At 36.4% G+C, this 27704-nt stretch overlaps 1 protein-coding gene across 6 annotated transcripts in view; it reads right to left on the reverse strand.

Moving 5' to 3' along the window:
* Positions 1-27704, reverse strand: part of Ptpn4 (protein tyrosine phosphatase non-receptor type 4) — a 186849-nt gene that overhangs the window by 31197 nt on the left and 127948 nt on the right. For 5 of the 6 annotated variants that reach the window (XM_041649236.1, XM_041649235.1, XM_041649240.1 and 2 more), the window contains 11 exons: positions 26397-26555; positions 19913-20072; positions 18338-18421; positions 18196-18252; positions 13581-13737; positions 10663-10829; positions 9272-9362; positions 9025-9086; positions 3898-4044; positions 2206-2334; positions 1519-1667 (listed from right to left, as the gene is read on the reverse strand). In XM_041649236.1, coding sequence (XP_041505170.1) covers positions 1519-1667; positions 2206-2334; positions 3898-4044; positions 9025-9086; positions 9272-9362; positions 10663-10829; positions 13581-13737; positions 18196-18252; positions 18338-18421; positions 19913-20072; positions 26397-26555 — 1362 coding nt within the window. The remainder of the gene's footprint in view (positions 1-1518; positions 1668-2205; positions 2335-3897; positions 4045-9024; positions 9087-9271; positions 9363-10662; positions 10830-13580; positions 13738-18195; positions 18253-18337; positions 18422-19912; positions 20073-26396; positions 26556-27704) is intronic. The other variant, XM_041649237.1, reaches the window with a different exon arrangement.

Raw genomic sequence — 27704 nt, forward strand, 5'->3', positions numbered from 1 at the left:
AAAATGTTTGAATTTACCCAACATTTTATCTGTCTTAGTATCTTTGAATTTAGTAACTGAGGATTATGTCTGTGTCCTAATTTGTGCTTCTGTTGGAGTGGATTTCCATTCAGATTTTCTTTGGGGATCTGCTTAGTGAGCAGCCGACACTTGCAGGCTAAGCCTTCCTACAATACCACTAAGGGAGATGAAAACAAATTGGCTCATCAACAGTAACACCATATTGAACGTGACATGCAGTTAAAACTGGCCGAAGCCCAGCCGGGCAGTAGTAGATCACACCGTTATTTCAGTACTTAAGAGACAGAGGCAGGCAGATTTCTGAGTTCAAGGCCAATCTGGTCTACACAGCAAGTTCCAGGACAGCAAGAGATACACAGAGAAACCTTGTCTTGAAAAATAAAAACAAATAAACAAATAGATCAAAGCCCATAATATACCATCAATGACCAAAGAAGAGAAAGTGGCAAAAGTAATGGAAAGTAAACTGTGAAGTTGACAATCATTTAGAGAAAATGTGGAAATAGTAATGAATAAAATAAAAGAAGAAATCAGTAAAGGAGAGAAAACAGATGCAAAAAAAACGTTAAATAAAAGGAAAAAGAAGAGTAAAGACAAGTTATAAAAGGGAAGAGAAAAAACAGGAGATTAAAACGAGAAAAAGAAAGCTTGCTGAATAATGAAAAACACAGATAAACATAAAAAGGGAATTGAAAAGATAAAGACATAAAAGTTTTATTTTTTTAAGACAGGAATGGCAGTACACACATGTAACCGTAGAATTGGGAAGGTGGAGGACCAAGGATCAGCAGTTCAGGGTTGTTCAAATTACAAAAACGGTATAAGACCAGTATAGGTTATATTAGACCTCATTTCAAAAATATTAAAGCAATAAAAAAAATCAGTAAGATAAAGTTAAAATACCAACAAAAGTATAGTAGGGCAAAAAATCCAGAGGAAACACAAGGGCAAAACAAAAAAAAAAACAAAAAAAAAAACCCAACAACAACAAAAACAAGAAACAAACAAACAAAGGAACAATTTGGATCTGATTCAGCTTTCCTTACTGGCTAAATTTCAGAGGCCCACAGGGCTAGCTTCACTTTATTAAATCCCCATGTCTGTGTTCTAGTGGCCTCTGCTGGTCACACTTAGTTTTGCACTCTAAAACTGAAAATTACATTCCTGCTGTTATAAATTACACCGTTCTGAATATCTTGTTATATCAACACAAACACATGAAGATAAAGGTAGTATTACATCAGATCTAAGTTACCAGTTGTAAGACACATTCTAATTTCAGAGATATTAAAATAGGAAAAGAACTAGAAAAATAGCTATTTTTCCCTTTCCATAGTTTATGACACTGTTATATTAGAATATTTCCTTTGTCTTCCACCCTTAGAGCACAGCTTTCACTCTAAATATCACAGTATTAATCACAATAAAAGGCCAAAATACAGTATGTATTCCCCTAGCAGCCAATTATTCATTTATTAAGGGCAGGAAATAAAATACCTGCAATGAACAACAATTGGCTCTTCTTTTCCAGCCCTCTTGTTTCGTACATGACAAACAAAATCCAGAAAGTCACTTGAATCATCAGGTACTCCATGGTCAGGCCAGGCTGTGTACTGAATTTGAGTGAGTTGACGACTCTCATTTTTCTAAATGAAAATGAAAAGTTACACATTTTGACATAGGAATTACCTGTAAAGTGTAAACATTCATGTCATTTTACTTTTACAAGAACATAAGCACCTTCCCTTTTCTTCTTGCCATACTGTAAAAATGCACTAAAATCCAGTATTTCAACAGAAGGAAAGGATTTCACAGAAATAGTTGCGACCTTTTAAGGGCTACTTATACTTTTTGATTTTCTATGTGAATGTATGAAGAGTCTTTCCTTTAGAACAGGGTCTCTCTCTGAACCCAGCCATTGCTCGTAGTTATGGTGGACCCAGAAAGCCCCAAGGATCATTCTGTCTCTGATATTCAGAGTTGGGTTTATAGGACTTGCAGTTGTGACTGGCTTGTTATATCAGTGCTGGAATCTGAACTCTAGTGCTGAAGACTGTGCAGCACGTTTTCTTAACTACTAAACCATCTTTCTAATTAACAGTCGAGTAATTTTTATTTCACACTAACTCATATTAAAAATAATTTTAGCTTTCAAAGTCTTTACAGACACTCTTGACACCTTACCTCTTGGTTGAATAGTGTCATCTTCCTGAAGATATAGGCAGAGTTTCCTTCTTCAGAGTGGCAGGTGACTTGATAGCATCCATAGGATGAACTTCCTGGGGGTTCTGGCCAATACTGGTGACATTTAACCTGATTACCAACAGGATCAATTACACAAAATTATACACTTAGGTGTAGGAATTTAAATTCTGACTTTCAAGTACTTTAATTTTTAAGAACTTTCAGTTTTGCAGAAAATAATTAATTCTCATATACCCTTCACTTAAATCTTCCAACTAATAATGTTTTTATGTGTGTATGTATGTATTGTATGAATGCGTATATGCACATATATGAGTGTGCATGTAACACATGTGTGTGCCAATATTGGGTGTCTTCCATCACTAACTTTTCTTGAGATAGGGTCCGTCATTGTACTTGGAGCTCATCCAATTTGGCTAGGCAAGCTAGTTGGACAATGAGCTCAGGGATCCACCTGTCCTGGCCCTCCAGTTTTAGGGCTATAGATATATGCTACCATACCTCTTACATGGGTGCTGGGGACCTGAGTTCAGGTTCCCATGCTTGCATGGCAGGCACTTTACAGACTTAGCTATCTCGCCCAGTAATTATGCACATTACAACCCTTTGTAATAGTAAGCAATCTGTTTGCCTATATCCTAATTAGTTTTACCACAGGTGTGTATGTACATGTGTGATATGTACTATTTAATCCTAGTCCTATTATCATATAGCTGGCTCATTTAAAGTGCAATTGCTGCTAGTATAGCTCATAGAACTGTACAACCACCACCCTAAATACTCTCAGGACATTTTCACCATACCCTAAAACCCTATATTCAATAGTATTTGCTGTGCATTCTATTCCATTCCATTCTCTTTCTCAACTTAGGCATCTATTAATCTATTTTATACTTATGGAATAGTCAATCCTGGATGTTTCATAAAAGTAGAATCATACAATAATTTTTGTTGTAAGAACATTTCACTTAGTACAATGTTCTCCAGGCTCATTCAAATTCTAGTATCAGTACTTCAGTTATTATTATTATGAAATATTCTTCAGTAATTTAAACATATTACATTTTATTTGGTAAATGTGAATTTCCATTTCATGGCTAATTCTGTGAAGGCATGGACGTCTCTTCAATTCCTTGAGTATATACAGTACTGAAACTAACGCCCTATAGAAATACCATGTTTAACTTTTGAGAACTGCCACACTTTTCCAGTGCAGTGCTGCACTTTCTCCACTCTATGATCAACACTTTGCCTACCTTTTATTCTACTCAGGCTACTGTATACATAGTAGTGTCTCACTGTGATTTTGATTTACATTTACTTTTGGAAATCCAATATCTTCTTATGTGCTTAATGGACGGTGTACCATCATAGGTAATTGTCTATTTAGACCATATGCCAAATTTTTAAATCATCTTGCCATTTAACATTTAGCTTGTAAGAAATCTTTACATATTCCATACACAGGCCTCTTAGATAAACATGATTTTAAAGAAAGATAAGAATGATAACATTTTTTAACACAAGTATGGGTTGAAGTATTTAGTTATAATATCAAATCATGAAACCACAAGAAAAGATTACAGGCTACAAAAAGAATATTCTGATTACATAAATACAATGTAATTTGAAAAGAGCCCAAGTAATGGGTAATATTCAACTACAGCTTACTCTGCCACGTTCAACTTGTGTGGTCAACATTACAACCATGGAGGAGCCTTGTTCCCAAGTCATTTGCCAAAAATCTTTGCAAGTGTGTGGTAATGGCCCTTGACAAGCAATGTACTGATTTATAATACTTGAAGAAGGAATTTCCATCTAAAAAGAAAAAGACATTACATTTTTTGCATTTTGACTTTTTACTATGATTGGGAAGATGAAAATCATCCATTAATATTAAACTAAACACAACTAATCTCAGTAAACTGATTAGTACAATAATCTTCATTAATAATTTCATCTGTAAAGGAAATTTCCTGGCAAATTTCCAGTCAAACATATTTATCATTCAATTGTGGAGAGAGGAACTTAAAAACAAATATTTTCCAAAATACCACACTTTTTTTTCTTTTTCATTATTTCTTGGAGACAAGGTCTCACTATGTAGTCCAGCCTCCCAAACATTATAAGAATATATATGACCATATCTGGCATGACTATGACTTAAAGGACAGCTTTACAGAGAAACTTGTTTTAGAGGCAGAGAATTTGCTAGAAAATATTTTAAAAGTATCTATAAATAGTTTATTAGTAAATTTCCTGAGGAAAAAATTCTCATATGAAATATCTCATAAAAGAACATGAAGAGCTATTACGATGATGTTTAAACTTGTGTATAGAATGAAATAAGAAAAATATTGGGGAATACAATTAAACTACATTTGAGGTTGATTTTAACAAGGTGATATCTACCCATAGCAATGCAGAGTATACCAAATGATGTATCCTTGATATCTCCCTCTCAAACCAAATTTCAGTTATCTAGTTTCTAGTATCTCTTTCACATAGACAGTCTGTACCCAACTATTTTCCCATTTTTCTGTAAAACTGTTTTTAAAATGATAGCACACAATATATGATCCTATTGTTTGAAAGATAATGCCAAAATTAATACCTAAATTTCTTTCTTTTTAATATCCCTTCAGAAAAAAAACTGTAATTTACTTTATGGCACTGTTAATATGTTTGTTAGCAATAGCAAGGTTAAACTGAAAACTTCTATAAACTTGACATTTTTAGCAAAGATGAAAATAAGAGCAACAGGAAGAAATGAGAATGTTGGATCAAAGTGTACATATGCATACTTTAAATTCTGAAAATATGATACTTCCTCTAGAGAAGTTTTACCCTACACTTCAGCCAACAACACACAGGATTGTATTTTCAATGATAATTGCTAATGTATCTATAATCCCTTATCTATAGTTCTGAAAATACCAATTGTATGAAATGCAAAACTGCTTCTGGTGTTTTAAGACTTGTCCTTGACTTGAAGGCATTTTAAACATGACTTCATTTAAAATCATTTGACAGCAAAATTTGACTTTGGACTGACCTAAAAGTATTTATACTTTATTAGTCGGACTCAGAATATTTATATACTATCAATAAAACAATTAACGGGACCTTATCCCATAACCTGCTAGGGACATTACTTCCTACAGCATTGGTATATAGCCTAAATATACTTAAAAAAAAACAAAATCTAAAAATTTTGAATCCCAAAACATATTTGACCCTAAGGCTTCAGATAAAGAACTGGACTTGCATATATTATCATCAAATTTGTGGTCTTTCACTTTAATAGGTAAATAATAGTACTTCTATGTAGTTTAAACTTGTACTTTGTTTTAAAGTTGACTATACTTTCATTTAACTGTGTTGTTATTATTTTTCTAAGTATTAATAGTTACGAGGGTCTTTCTTTCTTTCTTGTTTTTTTTTTTGTTTGTTTGTTTTTGTTTTTCCAGACAGGGTTTTTCTGTGTAGCTTTGTAGCCTGGAACTAGCTCTTATAGACCAGGCTTGCCTCAAGCTCACAGAGATCCGCCTGCCTCTGTCACCCAAGTGCTGGGATTAAAGGCGTGTGCCACCACCACCAGGCTGGTTATTTTATTATTTTAATGTGCATTGGTGTTTTCCCTGCATGCATGTCTGTCTGTCTGTCTATCTGTGTGAGGGTGTCTGATTCCCTGGAACTGTTGCAGACAGTTGTAGCCTCTTTGTGGATACTCGGAATAGAACCCAAATCCTCTCGAAGAGCAGTCGGTGCTCTTAACCAAAAGGCCATCTTTCCAGTTCCAGTTTTGCTTTTCCTTTCAAAAAAAAAATCTCACAAGTAATGATCTAAGGCCAGAAGGAGGAACTGTGTGTCATCTTGTATCATTCTCTTCTTGTTCCTTTGTGGAAGGGTCTCTCCTTTCAACTGAAACTTGAGTCTCGAATTTTGATGAAAGCCAGTAAGCCCCAACGATCCTCTAAATCTGACACCTCAGAAGCAGGGTTACATACATCTTGTTATGTGGGTTGGTGTTAGACTCTTAACTCTGGGTCTTCAAGACTGGACAACAAGTTTAACTGTTCTACCGACTCTCTGGCTCCATAATGTAAAGTTCCTATGTAACTTCAAAACAGGAGAGATTTGTTGGCCATTTGTAGGCATACTAGGGGCCAATAAACAATATGAGTCACTGGAGAAGCATGTGTCCAGCTGATACCAAATAAAACTGTTTTGTTCCCCTCTTATACTGCCCACAAGCAGCCGCCAGTACTGTGCAGTGCCATGTACTTCACATTTGTGTTTATTGTGGGTAACTGTATCATTTACAATCACAGTGATGAAGTGCTGTCTAGTGTTCTGAGGTGCAAGAATATGATATAGATTAGCTTTCTTCAAGTATGAATTATACTTCAATGCTGTTGGCTATGCATTCAAAGTTAACAAATCAACAATGTTACTACTAAATAAATCTTTAAATGAAGTTATGTATTGATTAGCTGATGAAAGTATGACTATACACTTATAAATCGTTAATTCTCTATTTACCCTAGAAATGATGACTCACTATTCCCTAGTTTGTCATTTGTACAAAGGGATCTATGACTACCTCAAATAGTGAGAATTAACTGTACATACATATAAAGTGATATATTTTGACTTAAAAATAATCTACAGGGTATCACTGAAATAATATGGCCACTTGTTGGCAGACTTTAAAGCTGGAAACCGCTTCATACTATTGTCTCTTTTATAGGCATTTGAAAATAGCCATGTAGTTTACGATGTTCAATGTTGCTTACATTTCATTTCCTGCCTTACATCCATTTTGTTTCAACTGAGACAGAGTGTCTTCCTTTGTAGTCCTGGTAGTCATGAACTTGGCAGTCTTCTACCCTAGACTCTCAAGTGTTGGTTTTAAGTGTGTGCTAATAGTGCCAGCCTACATGTAAGACTTTACAGCATTTTAAAAATTCAGACTGTCATTTGATCTTAGTGTACCAAAATATAAAGATTTTCCATTATTATCCTTATTTTAAAGTTTTGAGTGAAGTTACACATTGATTAGCAGATAAAATGTGACAAAATGTGACTCTTTGGTTGCCCTTTTAAGATGAGGTCTTGCTGTGCTGCCCAGGTTAATTTTGAAATCTTGAACAAGGGATCCTCAGTCTCCCAAACGCAGAGACATTCACCAATGATCTATTTATTTGTAGCTTAGGCAGCCATCCATCTAGCTTAACAAAATTCTCCTACCTGAAATATTTAATAATTCTCACATATTTCTTTCATGATTCCATTTTTCAAATTTATACACTGATGTATTTTTCACAGATGTCAGCATCAAAGTTGAATAGGTGAAGTACTTGTAGATTGAGAAAGTGGTATACAATTATCCTATATAACAATTTGGATGTGGGAACACAGGGAAATAACATTGCCCATGAGTCCACAATGGCCAAAGCTAAGTGATGTATATGTGAAAGCTGATTTTACAGTTAAAAAAATACATTTTTATTTGTGTGTGAGAGAAGCAGACAGACAGACACGGATGGAGACAGAGAGAGAAAGAGAAAGAGAGCCCATGTGCGTGCCTATGGAGGTTAGAAGAGGGCTCCAGATTTCTTGGTGCTAGAGTTACAAATGGTTGTGAGTGGCCCAGTGTGGGTGGGTGCTAGGAACTGGATGCTAATCCTCTGTAGAAGTAGCCAATACTCTTCACTGCTCACCATCTCTCCAGTCCCTTTATTTCACATTTTGCTCTAATCCTATACATTTAAAAATTTCTATATTATAAAATTAAGGAAAAAGTGATCTTTTCCTTCATTAGTTGTGGGGAAATAATCCTCCTCACAATGATACATTTTGAACACATGACACAAATAATTCACTAGATAGGTTATGCTTATCTCTAGTGATTTAAAAGGCTGCCACTGCCATAACCTGAGCCTATTCTAGTATTCTAGTAATAATAACTTAGGCTATTTCTGGAGTGAATTACTCTATTGTACTCTTCTAATTACATATTAATATACTAGCACCAAATTATTAAAGCTTTTGGAGTGGGGTGGACAAGGACGCACCATGAGGCCCTGGCTGGCCCTGAACTCATAGAAATTCTCTAGGCCTGTCTCCTGAATGCTGGGATTATAGGTATGTGCCACCAAAACTGGCTTAATTTTCCTTCCTCTCCTCTCCTCTCCTCTCCCCTCCCCTCCCTTTCTTGTCTTTGTCTTTTGAGACAGGGTTTCTCTGTAGCTTTGGAGTCTGTCCTGGAACTAGCTCTTGTAGAACAGGCTGGCCTCGAACTCACAAAAATCAGAAATCAGCCTGCCTCTGCCTCCTGAGTGCTGGAATTAAAGGCGTGTGCCACCACCTTTTTTTTTTTTTTTTTTTGGTTTTTCGAGACAGGGTTTCTCTGTAGCTTTGTAAACCAGGCTATCCTAGAACTCATAGAGATCTGCCTGCCTCTGCCTCCCAAAGCGTGCACCACAACTGCCTGGCCTGACTTAATTTTCTTCTTCTTCTTCTTTTTCTCTCTATGTAGCAATAGTTGTCTGGGAACTCACTCTGTAGACCAGGCTGACATTGAACTCATAGAGATCTGCCTATCTCTGTCTCCTGAGTGGCGGAATTAAAAGCATGTGCCACCACCAACAGTCGCTTGGTTATTCTTTAAAACATTAATTTGATAAAATAATATTCAATTAAAGTTAGACCCTCAATAAAAAGGAATTAACCTTAAAATTTTCAATAGTTTCAGTTATTTCAAATAACAAAAGAATAACAAAAAAAACTTACATTTATATAGTTTGCATTGATGTAGTCTTCATTACCTTTTAAAAGGACCCGTGTAGCATCATCTAAAAAATTTTAAAAGAAACAATGGATTTCTTTTTTGTTTTGATATTTCAGATTAAATCACTAAAGCCTGGCACATGCTAAGCACAATGTTCTACCACTGATCCATACTCTGGTCACAAAAATCTCTAATAAAGTTTTATTTAAAAGATTAAGCTTATGGTGGCAAGATTTAATAGATACTTACAAGGCGAAATATCTCTGTATCTATTTTTGGAAATGTTCTGAGGTAATTTGGCGCAAGACATTGTCATTCCGGGTTTTTTCCGATACAATTGCTTTAAAAACAAACAAGCAAACAGCCCAATAAATCACAAATGATTCTGCTTTGTGTTGCAGACTAGTTTTTATTCTAACAGGAAACATCAACCCCATACCCCCCACACTATGATACTCTCCAGAAGAGTAGAGTGCTGACCCAGCACTGTGTCAGTTCTGTAGCTTTTGACATGCATTATGTATTTGTAATATTCTGAAAAATCTGAAAACTATTTTGTTTATCAAAGAACCTAATATTTAATAGAAAACCTACAGAGAACACCTTACTTTATTTTAGTTTAGAAGTACTAACAATATAAAAACTAAGATGCTTTTTAAAAGAAAAAAGATGCATATCTTGTATGTTTTATTACAAGCTTTTATATACAACAAACAACAAATACTGAAGGCCTTTTCTGTTTAAACACATGGGAAAATCCTCAGTTTGAATAAAGGTAAACAAATTAAGTCATCTACAAATGTGTTGAACTGGATTTGGAAAATAACTATCCTGCATGTATATGATCCATGGGCTGAACATGTCTGGTTTAAATATAGACTTTCAAAATTCATTATATACTCACTAATCAAAATAAAAATTAGCAATGAAGAACATTCTTGTTCTTTGGTGATAATGATCTGAGGGATTTTAAAACTGTAGAGACAAAACTAAAGAAAGACTAATTATGACAAAATATGAACTTGAAATACCAAAGTTATTTTCTTTAACTTGGACATTTTGTTTATCTTTATCTTATTTTTTGAGATGAGGTCTTTGTTCTATGTAGCCTGGGATGGCCTCAAGTTCACAGAAAATCGCACTGCCATGGAAGTGAGAACAGCAAAGGGGTGTGCCGTCACATTCGGTTCTGCACAACTTGAAGTCTACAATACACTATTCTCATCTTCTACCTGTCATAAAAAGAGGTAGTAACTACAGGAAAAACCATTTAAGGTATCTTTACTACTTTTTTAAATTTTGAGAGGGGCCTCACTCTACAGCTTAGGGTGGCTTGGAACTCACTATTCTGGAGTAACCTTAAACTTATGAACATATTCCTGCCTCAGTTTTGCAAGTGATGAGATTATAGGTATAAGCTACTCTGCTTGGCTCTTACCCTTTTTTCAAAATGACACTTATTTATATAGTCATAACAAGTACTATGGGAATAAATTTAAAAACTAAATTTTAGAACTCTTGATGTCAACCAGTTCTAAGACTATCATTATACCTTATAAATCATAATGCACAGAAGGCTAGGTTCTTACCACTCTCAAACTAACTAGCAAATACTGTTTTAATATAATGATTTCACTTACATCAAACTGTGCCAGTACTGTTCCAGTAATAAGCCCCTCGGCTAGCTGTATCATTGACTCCCGCAGGGAATGGTCATCTTGATGGACACTATCTAGTGGGGCTTTCTCAGGAATATACTGGAAGTCTGGCTCACTTTCTAATTTTTCTTCCACTACATCATATACAGCTAAAATAAAACAAAAAACATACATAAGAATCTTAGGAGAATTCAGTAAGAAATTATCAGATACTTTCTACAGATTCAGATATTAATAATTTCACTAGATTTAACTGATGCCATTGTATAAGAATCAAGAATGGTGGTGGGTTTGAAAGGCTTTACATATTCCTTTGGAGAAAAGGATTCTTTAGCCATATGCTTAAAATTTGAAGACTCATTAAGAAAATGAGGCAGAATTAGAGAGGTGGTTCAGTGGTCAAGAGCACTTGATGATCTTGTAGAGGATCTGGGTCTAGTTCCCAGTATCCACATGGCAGCTTATAACCTCCTATCAGTAAATTCTGAGAAACAGATATCCTTTTTGAACATTCTTGGGATCCTGTGCCCATGTGGTGCACACCACACACACACACACAGACACACAGACACACACACACACACACACACCTTTACAAAAATGAAGAAAATGAGGCAGTATTGAGTTGAAGATCTGATAGACCTGCCCTTAATTTCTAGGACATGAGTCAATAGCACAGACAAAAGCCTGTACACCATTATATGTATGGATATGTTGGCTTTTATCATATAAGCTGCATGTAAAATGAATGTAAAGCTAAACAAGCCTGCTTGACCCTTTCTTCATTTTTTTTGTTTCTGTTCTTTCTCCTTCCTTCCTTCCTTCCTTCCTTCCTTCCTTCCTTTATTTATTTCTTTTTCTGAGAAAAGGTTTCTCTGTAGCTTTGGAACCTGTCCTGGAACTCTGCCTCCAGAGTGCTGGGATTAGTGACCACCTGGCTTGACCCTTTCTTCTTGAATTAGTCAATAAATATACTTCATGCTCTGTTAGTATAAGAAAAGTTCAAATCCCAGATGTTGGGCCTGTAAATGCCAGGCCTACAGCTTATCCTCACTTCTCCCTGTCAGCTCCATTTTAAAGAAAATTGTTTATTATTATTATTATTTTTTTTAACATGTATGGATGTTTTGCTTGAATGTGTATATGCTTACTGAGTGTATGTCTGGTGCCTATGGATGCCAGAAGAAGGCATCAGATCCCCTGGAACTGGAGTTAAAGGCCATGGTGAGCCACCATGTGGATGCTGGAAACTAAATGCTGGTCCTTTGTAAAAGCAGCAAATGCTCATAACTGTTGAGCCATCTCCAGATCTTTAACTCCATTCTTTAAAATGGGATCTATTAACATACTCATAAAGGGTTCACCTGTATATAAATATTCTCTGCACATGACTGCTTCTTAGCCATCTTGTTCAATTAGGAAACATCATGTAACATACTTGGGAGGAAAAAAAGATGATAAATCCACACTGAAAATGAGCAGAGGTTTCAGTCTAGACTCCTTTACAAGGCTTTAGCTGCGTTCCTCTTGGAATGTGGAGTATAAAACAAACAATCCAAATTGTAATAAGGCATTTGTCATCACAGAGACTTTTGTTTATATTCTGGCTCTGTACCCATCATGAACCTATAAGTAGGTAATAAAATGTTTAAAAATATTTTCAACTCTGATAGTAATTGATCTATCATGTTTGGTGGCTCTGAGAATTAAGCGAGAACATATATAACACCCTCGATGGAAAGAAAACTCAATAGCTACTAACCGTTGTCATTGAGTGCTACAGGAGTTATTGAGAACAAAAGGGCAAAACTGAGAGATTGTTGTTGTTGTTGTTCAGAAATTGAGCTTGGAAACATAGTATGAAGCTTAAACAAGTTCCTCAGAACCAAAATGAATAGTCTGTGAATGCCATGGAGAAGAACACAAAATACAGAAGACAAAAGAAGATGCCTGCTTTATCCAAAGATAAAAAGGGAAGTTTTCTTTTCTTTAAAATTATCTCACTGTGACATTCTCACACATGAATACAATGAGTTTCAATCACATCACCACTCTCCTCCTGTATCCCTGCTGTAATGAAGACGCTTTTCTACATGCACACCTTTTAAAATACAAGTCTGTGCACAAGGACATATGGCTAGTGCTGATTAAGTCTCTGCTGGTGGACACAGCTTCCTGCATAACTTGGCTATTGTGCTAGTGCTACAATGAATATAAATGCAGACAATGCTAGTATGTCCAGATGAAGATTTGACATGATTAGTCAAAAGGGCATCACCTAAAGAAAATATAGTTAAAATTGGTTTTGTTGTTGTTGTTAACTATGGCTTGTTACTGAAGTTTTCTAGAAGTAGAACAGAAATTTCCTCTCCTCCACCTCCCATCCCTCGTCCCAAGACAGGAAAGACAGGGTTTCTCTATATAGCCCTGGCTGTCCTGAAACCTTGAACACACAAGAAATTTACCTGCCTCTGCCTCCTGTGTGCTAGGATTAAACGCGTGTGTTACCACCACCTGGTGAGATTTACTTATTCATTAAACACTCACTCACTGACTACATAACACTTCTACTGAAGTGGTTGAAGAGGAGAGCCACTTTAGGTATGTACAGTAGAATAAATACCAAGAATTATTTGCTGAGCAGAGGAAATAACAAGTACACAGGCCCTAAAGTGTAACAGGCTGGGGCTTTTGGGAAACAGTAGGAAAGCCACTGTATCAACAGAGATGAATGGGAGATAAGAGAACCAAGATTTGGGATTTTTGTTTCCAAAAATGACAGATGTCACTGTCATTTGAGTAAGAACTAGGTTGATGTGTTTAAAGAAGTCTACTTACTCTCAAGTCCAGTAATAAACCATAACAAATTATAACTACTCAGTGCTAAATAGAGTACTTACCATTAGGTCGAACTAGAAGCACGAGTTCCCCAGAATGTCTCTCACAGCTGGCTTTAATAAACAAGACTACTTGATCATGGGTATGTTCTGCAATGTCCCGACCATTAATCAGTACCACTTGGTCCCCTTCATTCAATCGAGGGACACAGAGGTCAGCCTATAATATAATGCGGATAAGTGTTCAGATATGTTTATGGTATCCTGAAAATATAGAAATTTACTTTTTATAGACTATAAAAGGAGAACCAAAACTATATATAGAAAAGCATCCACAGGAAAACCAAAACTGCATACAGAAAAGCATCCACGCAAGGCCAGGAAGATGGCTAAGTCAATAAAGTATTTGCTAAGTAACCATAAGGGCCTGACTTCCAATCCCCAGAAAGCACATGAACATCAAATGCTATAGTGTGAACCTGAACCTGTAATCCCAGTATGGGAAGGCAGAACAGAATCCCTGAACCTTGCTGGTTAGTCAACATAGCCAATCAAGGAGCTGCAGGTCCAGAGAGACATCATCTCAAAAACTAATGTAACAAAGTAGAAAGTGACTGAGAAAGATGACAATGTCTAGTGTGTACACACACACACACACACACACACACACACACACCCTTTCATCTATTTAAAAAGCAGAAATATTCTATTTTGTTTCACAGGTTCACTAAACAAATTCATTCTTCATGGCATATCATGTTCATAAAGATTCGGAAAAGATATCAAAGTGCATATATACAAGCAGCCTTAATTGTGTACTATTTAAAATATATTCAGCTTTAGTTCCCATAGCTTAAATAACAGTAATTCCTGAATGATATCCTTCAAATTTTAGGTTTCAGGATACACTGAGAATTATTGCATAAAGTATACATTTGCTGTTAGTGCTTCGGTCCAAAAATCATCTCAAAACCAAGCACTGGGGCAGGGGAGATAGATAGCTAAGTGTTCTAGAACAGTGACTGCTTTTCTAGAGGACTGGGTTCAATTCCCAGCACTACATGGCAGCTTAAATCTGTAACTTCAGGATCTAACACCATCACACAGACTTATGTAAGGGCAAAATACCAATGCACATAAAATAAAAAAAATGATTAAAAAGATAAAGAAAATAAAAGAAAAAGAAATATGAATAACATGTTCTATAAAAACATGAGACCAAGCATAAAGATGACTGGCTAGGCAGTGGAAGAAATGCTGTGACAAAGGAAAGGAGAAATGGACCAATCTACTCAATTTCCTACAGACAATGTCATAACACTCAGTAAGATAGTGTGACTACTGGAAAGAATACTACTACAAAGGTTAAACTTATCCACTGCTTGTGGAGATGTCTGATCTTAGAGGCCAGCACTCAGAAAAATGCAACAAGAAGATACTTACCTTGATTTATGTTCTAGCATTGTGAAGATAAAAATGAGGCTAACTCAATCAAACGTTTTAAAATCTCAAATATTAAAATGTCAGCCTTTATTGTTTGTGAGGTTTTCTTTTGGTGGTTATTTGTTCAATGAAATAAATGCATATTTATATGTTCCTTTATGTAGGGAAATGCATCTATGTACCAGTTTGATTATGTGCTGTTATAAAAGTATGTTTAGGATACCCAAAATGAAGCAGAATGGTTGCTATTGTACTGGGAGAAATGCTACTTCAGCAGAAGAAGCTGTCCTATCACATTACTGTGTGGGTAATATTCTGGCAGAAAAGAGGAAGTGGTCTATGGATTAGAGGACATAAGTCTTCTATGAGTCTTTTATTATACCCATTTATCACTGGTGGGAATTTTCTCTTATTTAACACACCTTTGTTATTTTTATTTGCATTTTTTTCTGATCTGAAAAGTGACACTTGCATATTAGATACATTTTGTAAGAGGAACAGACATTGATTATAAAATTTCCATCGGGCGGTGATGGTGCACTTCTTTAATCCCAACACTCGGGAGGCAGAGGCCAGACTGAACTACAAGAGCTAGTTCCAGGACAGGCAGGCACCAAAGCTACAGAGAAGCCCTGTCTCGGAAAACGGAAAAGAAAAAAAAAAAAAAAGGTTTCCATACAGGAAGAAAACAATTAATGTGAATTATTCATTTCTGAGGTACCGAATACACTATTTTTTTTTAAAAAAAAACAAAACTGATATTACAATTCTTGAAATAAGGTTGGGTGGTGGTGGCACATGCCTTTAATCTCACCACTTGGTGGTAGAGGCTGACAGATTTCTGAGCTCAAGGTCAGCCTGGTCTACAGAATGAGTTCCAGGACAACCAGGGTTACAAAGAGAAGCCCTGACAAAACAAAACAAACAAACAAAAAACAACTTGAAACTGTTTCCTTTAAACTTTTTTTTTTTAAAGTTCACAACATTGGAAGACTGTGGTGGTATCTAAATTAATGAAATAATTTAAAAATTATAAAGTTCTATTGCTTCAAAATGTTCTAAATTCAACCAAAATTTCTAAAGCACAGTCTTTCTGCACAGCAGAAGGGAGTAAGTCACCAGCAATACATACACCTCATAAGAGCAAAGCACATTTGGGGTCATGATTCAGATAAGTAAATAGGAAGACAAAAAAAAGTGAAAAATACCAGTAATTCCATTTTCCAGGAGAAACACTGCTAATATTTTAGCATGTTTCCAGATAACACACCAATAAGAATTATTCAATGATGAACAGAAAATTCATGACTGTGGAAGCTTAATGCTGAGTAATAGGGGACTTACTGTTTCAGATTCAATGCTTTTTAGAATGTACATATTAGGACTTAAAAATGATCCACTTAAAATATTTTTAAAACAAAAAGTAGGCAAATAATGTACTATGGTAAATGAAAAGAAAAAAGCAAACAGCAACAGAAAAGAAAAAAGCAAACAGCAACAACAAAAATGCAATAAACTCCACCTTCATCTGCATGTGTTGAATAAGGAGGCTGTTTGGACAGAACCCTTTAGCACTGTAGCATCACTCAGTGATAGCTTCTTTCTAAGACACAGAGTCAAGAAAAACCTATCTTCCCTGCAACTTACAATATGGTCTTTAGATTTAACATTTGGCACCCGAAAAGTAATAATTAACTTTCTTCCTTATTATTTAAGCAAATAAATGGTTTATTTTTATTTAATGTGTATGGGTGTTTTAGTCGCATGTATGCCTGTGCTCCACATCTGATTGCTGTGGAGAACACTGGATCACGTTGAACTGGAGTTACAGGCAGCTGTGAGCTACCATGTGGGTTCAGGGACTTGAGCCTGGGTCCTCTGGAAGAGCAGCCAGTGTTCTTAACAGCCAATCCATCCCAATGATTTTTTTTTTAAAGTACATATTCTGGGGATGAAAGCACTTGCTGATCTTCCTCCAGTTCTAAGAGATCCAATGTCCTCTTTTGGTCTCCACAGGCAGCAGGCATGCATGTGATACAGATACATACAGACACGGAAAACACTCACTCACATATGCTAAAGCTAACTTTTTTAAAAGTACCAATGGGGATGGAAAGATGGCTTAGCAGGTAAGAGCACTTGCTGTTCTTGTAGAGGACCCATTCCTAAGACTCATATTGTAGCTTACAACTGGCCATAACTCCAGTTCCATGGGGATGCTACACTGCATTCTGATCTCTGAGGGCACCACATGCACAAAAGGTGCACAAACATACATTCAAGCATATTACTCATACACATAAAAACATTTTAGAAAGTACGTTTGTTTTTTTGTTTGTAGCTCTGGTTAGTCTGGAACTCTGCACTAGGCTTAAACTCAGTAGAGATCTGCCTGCTTCTGCCTCCTGAGTGCTGATCATATCTGGCCCCAAGTATATATTCTTTTTTGGTGGTTGTTATTCGAGACAAGGTTTCTTTCTCTTTGTTGCCCTGGCTGTTCTGGGAACTCCCTCTATGAACCAAGCTGGTCTCGTGGTTTCAAACTCACAGAGATTCACCTGCCTCAGCCTCCTGAGTGCTAGGATTAAAGTATGTGCCATCACCCCTGGCCCCAAAGTATATACTATTCTTTTTTTTTTTTTTTTTTTTTTTTGGATTTTCGAGACAGGGTTTCTCTGTAGCCTTTTTGGTTCCTGTCCTGGAACTAGCTCTTGTAGACTAGGCTGGCCTCTGCCTCCCGAGTGCTGGGATTAAAGGCGTGCGCCGGGCTGTATATACTATTCTTTTTTTTTTTTTTAATTGAGAAAAGGAAACAAAAAGTTTCTGCCTCCTCCCAGCCTCCCGTTTCCCTCCCCCTCCTCCCACTCCCCCCACTCCTCTCCCCCTCCCCCTACTCCTCTCCCCCTCCCTCTCCAGTCCAAAGAGCAGTCAGGGTTCCCTGCCCTGTGGAAAGTCCAAGGTCCTCCCCCCTCCGTCCATATCTAGGAAGGTGAACATCCAAACTGGCTAGGCTCCCACAAAGCCAGAACGTTGAGTAGGATCAAAACCCCGTGCCATTGTCCTTGGCTTCTCATCAGCCCTCATTGTTCGCCATGTTCAGAGAGTCCGGTTTTATCCCATGCTTTTTCAGTCACAGTCTAGCTGACCTTGGTGAGCTCCCAATAGATCAGCCCCACTGTCTCAGTGGGTAGGCGCTCTTAAAAGCAGTATTTACATAAAATTTTGGATAACTTACAGGTGTTCCTGGTGCTACTCGGGACACAATTACAGGCATCTTCTGATCAAATCCTCCCTGGAAAACACACAAAAAAAGTTAAATACTACCAAACTAAGAACATCTTAATATAAAAACTAAATATGGACAAATTCCAGGTTACCTTTACATTGAATCCAAACCTTCCATTTTCATCAGGTTTCATTTTGATTAGAACAAGATTATCATGTGGAATGCCACCATTAGGCTTGAAAAGACAAAAATAAAGAATTTTCAGATTACAAATAAAGTATATATTATATCTGTTTGTATTATCTATAGTATGTAAATAATTATAATTCTAAGAAAAATGTTAGTTGAAGAAAATAAATTTCTTTGCCTAATAAATTGAAAATACATTCTCTCATTCTTCCTTCCATTTTACTAGCAAGAAATGCCGGCAAATTGGAAGAATCAGCCATCTCCCATTCTTTAAATCTATGTAATACAGGTTTTCACCTTCATTATTCCATAACTAAATTAAGGGCAACAAATATTTTCCCATTGCTAAATCCACTGTTATGTCTTAATTTTATTACATCCTATTGCCTACTTTTCTTTCTACCTTTCTGCCTGCATATTCTCAGTGCCCCTTCATCTTCCTTATTCTTAGGACTTGGTGGACTGAAGGCTCAGTTTCTAGAGCCTTTATTTAGATAACTACATACATTTCTTGATGATTCTCTATTCATGTATGTGTGTGTGTGTGCATAGTTGTTTGTATAGGTTCACATGCATTTGCAAGTATGTGCATAGGTGTGTGAGCCTAATGGTGGAGGCTGGAGGGCAATCTTAGGTAGCAGACCTCAGATGCTATTCCTCTTAATATTTGAAACTATCTCTCACTAGTACCAGGGACTTACAATGTGGGACTTGGCTGGCTGATCAATAAGCCACCAAAGATCCAAGTGTCTATACATTCTGAGTGTCTGTGTAGCCATCCTTCAACCACTAAGCTATCTTTCAGTTGTTCTAAATACTTTTGAGAAAAACAAACTAGAGTGCAAGTTATAAAATAACAACTACCATGTATTAATTGTCATTGCATTCCCACTATCATCAAAACGCAAGTTTGTATCTTATTTAGCTTCCTAATATCTCTTTAAATTTCCTGAAACATATATACATATGATATTCTTAAACTGGTAACATCACTTATGGCTTATTTAAATCTTCTTGAGAAAGTAATAAAATTAATAAACCATTAGGATTCTAACAGGTCGTCATTTTATTGTACAAAAGCATATTCTAGAGAAGCAAAAGTTATAAATTTCTTTTTTTAATTTTTTTTTTTTTTTGAGACAGGGTTTCTCTGTAGTTTTCTGAGCCTGTCGTGGAACTAGCTCTTGTAGACCAGGCTGGCCTTGAACTCACAAAGATTCACCAGCCTCTGCCTTCCAAGTGCTGGGATTAAATGCATGTACTACCAACGCCCGACTTTATAAATTGTTTTAAAATATACAGTGCACATACACTGCTGCACACTGAAATTACCACTAAGTTGTTAAGTCAGTAACTCAAAGCAATGGGCACTTTTCAAATGGAGAAAAAGATAACACCATAATTGTATAAATCAGGATCAAAGAACCAAAAAAAAAAAAAAAGACAAAGTATTATCATTTACAACTAAAACACGGTATGGCTCAAAATAAACTGCATTCAAGATTTTAAAAGATCAAAACAAAGTGAGGCTACCTACAGTGGACTTTTCAGGAGAACAGGGCACATCAAAGGTTTCATTAGTATGGTTGAGTAGATCTTGCTGAGAGTGAGAAAAATGAATTTGGTTCCAACTGTTTTTCTTAGATTGTTTGGGTGGTAAAGCTGGAGGCTGCCCATCTTCAGGAGTTTCTTGTGATCTAGAGAAGAAAAGGGCCAGAAATGAGTAGTTTTCGTAATCATCTGATGGAAATATTTTATTCTAAATTAGATCAAACAATCCAGATACCAACCATATCTAGTGTAGAGAGGTTTTGAATATATTTCCATGGAAATGCTATCTTTTAATTAAAAAAATTATTTTTAAATTAGTAAATCTGTTTTTAATCAAACCAATAAACACAAAATTAAAGGTATTCATTCCCATGAAGATAATATATTAATTTGCTGTAATAATATTCATACCTTTCCAAACATTTTTTCTTAATTTTTAATTTTTTTTTTTAATGGAGGCATGGGTAGCCAGAGAGCACTGTAGCAATGAGAAGTTAAAATAGAACTGCGGAAAGTAAGTCTTATTGCCGTGGACACCATGTACTTCACACACATGGCCCAGAGGCTCCCTGAGCTGGGACTGACTAGCATGCCTCCTCACTGAAGGCTAGCGTTCATGGTACAAAAAGGCTCCACGATAGCACCTATGAACCACAGTCATTAGCAAGGTACAATAACCCTAAGGGTATACAGGCATACAAACCTTAGTAGTAACCAACAGCTTTCTAATTGGACTTAAGATCTACTCAACAAGAGAGATATCGTGCTTGGTACTGAAAAGCTAGCCAGTTTCCCAGGGATAGTAGGCTCACAGATCTTGGACAAGAACTTATAGCCACTGCTTTACTAAACTAGCATAACCACAAACTACACTCTAAATATTTGTCCTTATATACACAAATAGGTATAGTTCTCACCTCTCATCAAGGAACTCTTTGCAACAGATGGAAACCATTAGAGAAAAACTAACCAATCAAAATGTAAAGTCATGGAGTCCAGTTGCAATGGGTACATCTACATAACTTCTGCATCTAAGGTTCTGAGAACATTGCAGAAAAAGGGGTGGGAATGGCCAGAGGATTTGGGGGTTCTGTGAGACTGTATTTCATGGTAATATCAGAAGCCACACCCAAAAAGTGAAACGAACATGGCTGCCTATACAAGAACTAAGCAAGGACAATGACAACAGATCATCCAAAGGGGCCGGGGAAAACTCACAAGGCCTGAACTCTACACAAAGAACTATAGATAACTAAGGAATGCTGAGAGTAGGAGAAATACTCTTCCCGGAACGAACACACCAATTATTTATCTGATACCAGTCAGTCAGTCCTGAAAACATACAGACCAATAACAGACAGTGTAGGTTTTATGTTACATATAACTATATATATATGCATATATAAGTATATATAAAACTACATATATAATTTATTATATGAATGAACACTAGCATGTATGTAACAATTAGTGAAAGAGGTCACGAATTTGAAAGACAGAAAAGGGGGCTTAAGGGGGAAGGGTTTGAAGGAGAAGAGATGGACTTATAACCTCAAAATAAAAAAAAAAAAACCCTGAGAATTGGGTGTTGAATAGAAAAAACCTCCTGGTAGGTATAGTCTAATGATCTTAAATGGTTGTCCTCCTTTACCATGGCTCATGAGGTTAATAAAGGCAACGATGTGACAGAGATCAGAGTATTTAAGGTCGTCATAGAAGAGACAAAAATGCATGGAATCTTGTCAGGTGAGAAAACAATATATAACTTTCTCATTTGTGGAAGTAGGAACTGATGGCTAGATATTCAGGAGATATTTCAGGTAGAAATTGTAAATCTTTTTCTTTTTTTGATTTTTCGAGACAGGGTTTTTCAGTAGCTTTGGAGCCTGTCCACTCTGTAGGCAAGGCCGGCCTTGAAACTCACAGAGATCCATTTGCCTCTATCTTCCAAGTGCTGCGATTAAAGGCATGTGCCACCACCACCTGGCAGAAACTATAACTTTTAAGAATAAACAGTCTATAGAATATTACTTGTGATTTTTCACAAGGGCCAAAAGGAAGAAGCAATGGTTCAACTTCTATCCTATTAAAGATGGCATCCATGAAAGTGAGGTTGGAAAAAGAGAATAGAAATAGGAATCTTTTTTCCTCTTAAAAGTAAGCATATATTAATTGTAAAAATTTTAATAGACCAAAAGCTTTATTATGATATTTTATATATACAATGTATATTATATATCTTTATCACATTTGTTCTCCACTATCTTCCTGGCCTTTGGTATTTTTCAACAGTCCCCGTTTAAATTCAGACTCTATGACAGAAAACTTATTTCTCTTTGTGGGTCTGGCTTCTTTAACATGATGATTTCTAGTTCTACTTAAATCCCAACAAACATTTCATTTTTTTCTATGGCTGAATAATTAATACTTCATTGTATCTATATTTTACATTTTATTCATCCATTCTTCTGATGGGCACGCTGGCTGTTGCCATAATTTAGCTACTGTGAATACCCGCAGTGAACATAGGAAAGAAGTTATCGTTAGTATATGATAATGCTGATTCCCAGGATTACTAAAGATGTATCATATGTAGCTTCTATCTCTTGAGTGCTGAGATTAAAGGTGCATGCTACTATATCTAATTAAAATTGATCCTTTCTTAAATTTATTATGCGTATGAATATTTTATCTACATATATGTACGTATATCAAATGCACTCCTAGTGCCAGAAGAGGGCACTGGACTCCTTGGCACCTGAGTTACAAACAGTTATGAGCTGTCATGTGAGTACTGGGAACCGAATCTGGGTCCTGCGCAAAAATAGCAACTGCTCTTTAGTGAATCAACTCTCTAGCACTGAAAATGGTCCTTGATATACTCAAGGATAGAACTGACCACGCATTACTCACTTTGTAGGACTGAGAATAGATGCCTAAATGATGTTATCATTTTAAAGACTGCCCTTTACCCTGCTGCAGGGATGACCTCAGGCTTGTCCATGACTTGCTTTGGTGGTGAAAATATGGATTGTGTCGTCTCCGAAAGGAAGCTTTAAGAAATACTTCATGATTCGTGATGACTCTTCTTCTTAAAGAGTCTTCCATGCCATGAGATTAGCCATATTCCAAACAAAAACTTGTCACTCAGAGTCTGAGTACAAAGTTGTACGGAGCTACAACTGATGAATAATAAACTTATAACAATGACAGCAACAAACATTTCTTTTACGGAAGTGAGGCTCAATTGCTATGGAACAATTTGCCTCAAGATAACTGAAAGGCCATGGCAGTAACAACCTTGGATATATTATCTCCCTTTGGCAGTAGCAGCATGAACCTCTTTAGAAGTTGGCTGCTAGAAACCTGGCAGTTGTGTGTGGGTGGGTAGGTGGGGGATTAAAACTGGACAGTGTGACTTAATGACTACCCAGAGAAGTTTCTGCTAAGAAAACAGGCATGAAATTTTTGTAATCTGGCATAAATATAACTAAGTTAAGTAAGTCCACAATAATGCCCACCTAGGTACCTGTGTAAAAGAATTCAGAGATCAGACATTCTAAAAATTTTTTAAAAGAATGTCCTTTACAGATTATGACAAGTTTATACATTCATACATATCCATACTTGCTCATCTCCATCCTAACTCCCCAACCCTTGTCCCAGAGACACCCCTCCACCATTCTTCTCCATTTTTCTTTGGTAACCCAGAAATGTTCTAAATTCTGGTAGATCTACTAATTACTACATCAGAGTATTTATTTACCTTTCCTCTTCAATAAAAGCTTCCTCAAGATCTGCCTCCATGGTCAGGGATCACAGGTTCCTTTGTTTTGTTTTCTGTTTCTATTCTGTTCCTTTCAACTGACAAGAAGACAAGCCTCTAAGGGTAAAGTATTCAAAAGCACTGCTAGTCCAGGGAAGTATTTCTATGATCCTGAATACAGGCCTGCACCAGAGCCTGCATGGTACGAAGGCAAATTAAAACAGACGTCCTTTGGTAGGACCTCAGGGATGTCTAAAAAGTGGGCATTAAAAGGCCCCAAATCTAAGATTTTTCTGGCCTTGTAATTCAGCTGTTTACTGAGAAAGGATTTAGCCGCAAAACCAAAGGCTTGGGAGAAAAGGGCATGTGAGGCTAAAATTAGATGGCAATGGAGTCAGAGAAAATTCTCTTATTCTTGTTCTGGCCAAAATACATAGCAGAATCAACTGAACCATGGTCTGCTGTGGAGTATCTGACTGGCTAAAGCTGATGGGTATGGGCATAATAGTAGCAGTGTTCAGCTATGTGAGAAGGATAGTGTGGTTACGAGATATTTTGCAAAAACTGCTAAATAAACATTTCAATGAACTAAAACAGCTTAAATATACATTGTTAAAAAGCCATAGTACTCTCTCCACACAGTATACTTCTGATTTGAAATCATCGCCCTGGCTTGGTTGTGGTGGCGCACACCTTTAATCCCAGCACTTGGGAGGCAGAGGCAGGCGGATCTCTGTGAGTTTGAGGTCAGTCTGGTCTATAAGAGCTAGTTCTAGAAAATAGTCAGGGCTGTTACACAGAGAAATCCTGTCCAAATAAAATACATAATTTTGGCTTAAAACTTAGGCTTCTTGTCTTTGGCTCATTTATACTGATGATAAGAGGACTTTTAAAATAAGCAATGTATTGGGTAGATGACTTATAGTTTGGACATTGAAGTACTCCTTGCAGGCTCAAGTATTAAATATTTGGTTCCTACCTTGAGATAGTTATATTGGGAAGTTGTGGAAACTTAAGCAGATAGGACGTACCTGCACAAAGTAGTTACAGGGAGTATATCTTTGGCGAGTACCTAGTCCCTGGTCCCTTCTGCTTTTCCAGACCACTATGAATGAGTAGTCTCTGTTGCACACCCTTGCTGCCATAATCTTCTCCTTTACCACGAGCCCAAAATCAACAGCCAAGGACTATAGATTGAAATCTATAAAACTGTGAACTAAAACACATCTATCTCCCCTCCAAGTGGTTCTCTCAAATATTTGGTCAGTTATACACAAAAATAACTGGTGCTCAAAGTAAGTTAAACAAGCAGTTTAGAGAACACATGCAACCTTTCAAGAATACAATTAATATACAAAAATAGAACTGTTTGGCTAGGTCTTAAGATTTACTTCATACTTCTAAAGCTTCAAAGTCAGAAAATATGACTGTTAAAACCCAACAGAGTTAGTTAAAATTTTTTAAGTAATAAAATATTAAAGTTTTTCATCAACATCAATTCTATCTCGTCAACTCAGTTTTTATAGGTTTCATTGTGCATGATATATCTGCTATATTCTTTCATTCCTTATAATGCAGACATAAGTTACCAAGGCTAGACTTTTAAAAGTCTTGGCAGCATGGTGTTGTTTGGTCTAAGGACAAGTGGTCACGCTTTCCCAGAATAGCTATACCACTTTGCCGACCTCTTCATCTCTCTTTTATCCCTTACTCTAAGAGTTACTCTTTCTTAAAGACTGATCACATTCTTTATACACTGTATCATATACTCCTTATTTCTAACTCATCTATTATTGTGTAGGTATGTCAAAAGCATATGAGGTATTTCCACTGAATAAGCTAATCAATCAAGATGTTACATATTAATGTGAGATATGCATTAGACTGATGACTATCAGTACTGAAATAAGAAACTGAATCTGTCAATCAGAATAAAAAATTATAGTAGGAACATACTTTAGAAATGATATGAATAGCCAGGAGTGGTATCACATACCTGGAGGGCAGAGACAGCCAGATCACTGAGATCAAGGATAGCCAGGACTACATAGGGAGACCTTGTCTCAATACATGAAATAAGAAAAAAGAAAAGAAAGATATAGACATGCTTTCTATAACTGAGGGTGATAACCATCTCAATTACTTTTCCCCTGATACTTTTCATAACATATTATGTTTATGTTTATGATTTCTTTCCTTTAAAAAAATTTAAGAAGGCTGTCTTACATTCTCCTACTCCCTGACTACACTATCATATTACCTGAACTAACACTTGAGAGCATACACTAAAAATCAAAGAATAGCCAGTAACCATAGTGGTAAAGAGAAAAGAGGCAATAAGACATTTCACCGGGCAGTGGTGGCACACTCTTTAATTCCAGCACTCGGGAGGTAGAGGCAGGTGAATTTCTGTGAGTTTGAGGTCAGCTTGGTCTACAAGAGCAATTTCAGGACAGGCTCCAAAGCTACAGAGAAACCCTGTCTCAAAAAACAAAACAACACCAAAAACAAACAAACAAACAAAAAACCCACCAAATAAAACAAGACATTTCAAGGACAAATAAATACATTTACAAATATATTCTTAAAATTACTTAAGTACCACCTTGTTTCAAGTATTCTAATATCTAAGATTATTTCAAGTGAAGAAATTAAATTTACTTTAAACTAAAGAATTAAGAAAACATTGGAAAGGGGGTCTTACGGTGATGATTCCAGAACTATGCTATTAGCTTGCGTTGATGATGGAGATCTCTGATTTACAAAACCATCACTGGGGGATGTGTGAACCACATGGTCTACCAAATGACCAACAGAAGATGGCCGGACCCGGGTCCCCTCTTGTGTGAATGCAGAACTCCGACTAAATGAAGAGAAACAAAGGCTGAAGAAAAGTATACTTTGAATTTTCCATGCTTTTTGATTATCTGGTTTCATCTTAAAGTGGGTATATATGTTTGTGTGTGTTTTAAAGACTACGCTGACTAGGCAGAATCTCTAACAGTGATATAAACAGAAAGAACACAACATAGCAAGTCAATACATGACTGCCATCTACGTCTACCATAAGGACTTTACCCATTCTGCTCTACCTAGTATTACTAGGTTTCACTCATTACTAATCTTATGCCTTATTCAAATTTATGAAACTGACTAGAATAAATGTTCAGAAATAGAGTCTAGTCTCAATTATGTTTTCTTCTTAATGTTTTTAATTTTGTGCAATTTGAATTCCTAAGATTATATGATGAGGAAGAATCCCACTATTCCTAACCAGCATTTACATAATTATCATCTTTATGATTATAATTGCAATAGTTAATAACTGAGCACTTGCTATGTACGGGGCATTTTTCTAATTATTTTTTATTTGTTATATATTTTAATACCACATTAAAACTGTAGGACACTTACTATGACAAGGATGCTGAGAATAAAGGCATGTGCCATTGTGTCTATCTACAAATAGGATTTAGCAGATGAGTAAATAGGATGGAAATTAACTTCAAGATTTAAACATTGACTCTAGGGCCACTGCTATACTGTACTTTTCCCCCAAATCATCCTTAAAATTATTTCATTTCCTAGAAAACTTAATCAGAGCTAATGTTATTTAGATCATCTCAGTTACACTCCTACCTTCCCTTCCTTCCCCTCACCTCATCCTGCCCCCCTCTCCCTCTCCTCCCCTTTCCTAGCTTTACTTCTCTTTCCTTGCCTTCCCTTCTAGTGTGGGAAATCTGAGGAAGTCTTCCCTTTGCAGCTCAGACAGGGTTAGAGCTGTAGCACACAGCTCTTGGTTCAACTCTACCTGAGCTTATGGGACTGCTGTTAGAAAGCATTTTTTAGGCCAGAGGAAGTGCTAGATCACACTGAATAACAATTATTCAAACAAAGCATTTTCCAACAATTTACACCCTCTTAGAAATCCTGGAATTGCCAGGAGGTGGTGGGACACCTTTAATTCCAGCATTTGGGAGGCAGAAGAAGGTGGATCTCTGTGAGTTCAAGG

This window comes from Microtus oregoni, unplaced genomic scaffold (genome assembly GCF_018167655.1).
Source record: "Microtus oregoni isolate MIOR12 unplaced genomic scaffold, Mior012 000003F_ref0000135, whole genome shotgun sequence".
Lineage (NCBI taxonomy): Eukaryota > Metazoa > Chordata > Mammalia > Rodentia > Cricetidae > Microtus > Microtus oregoni.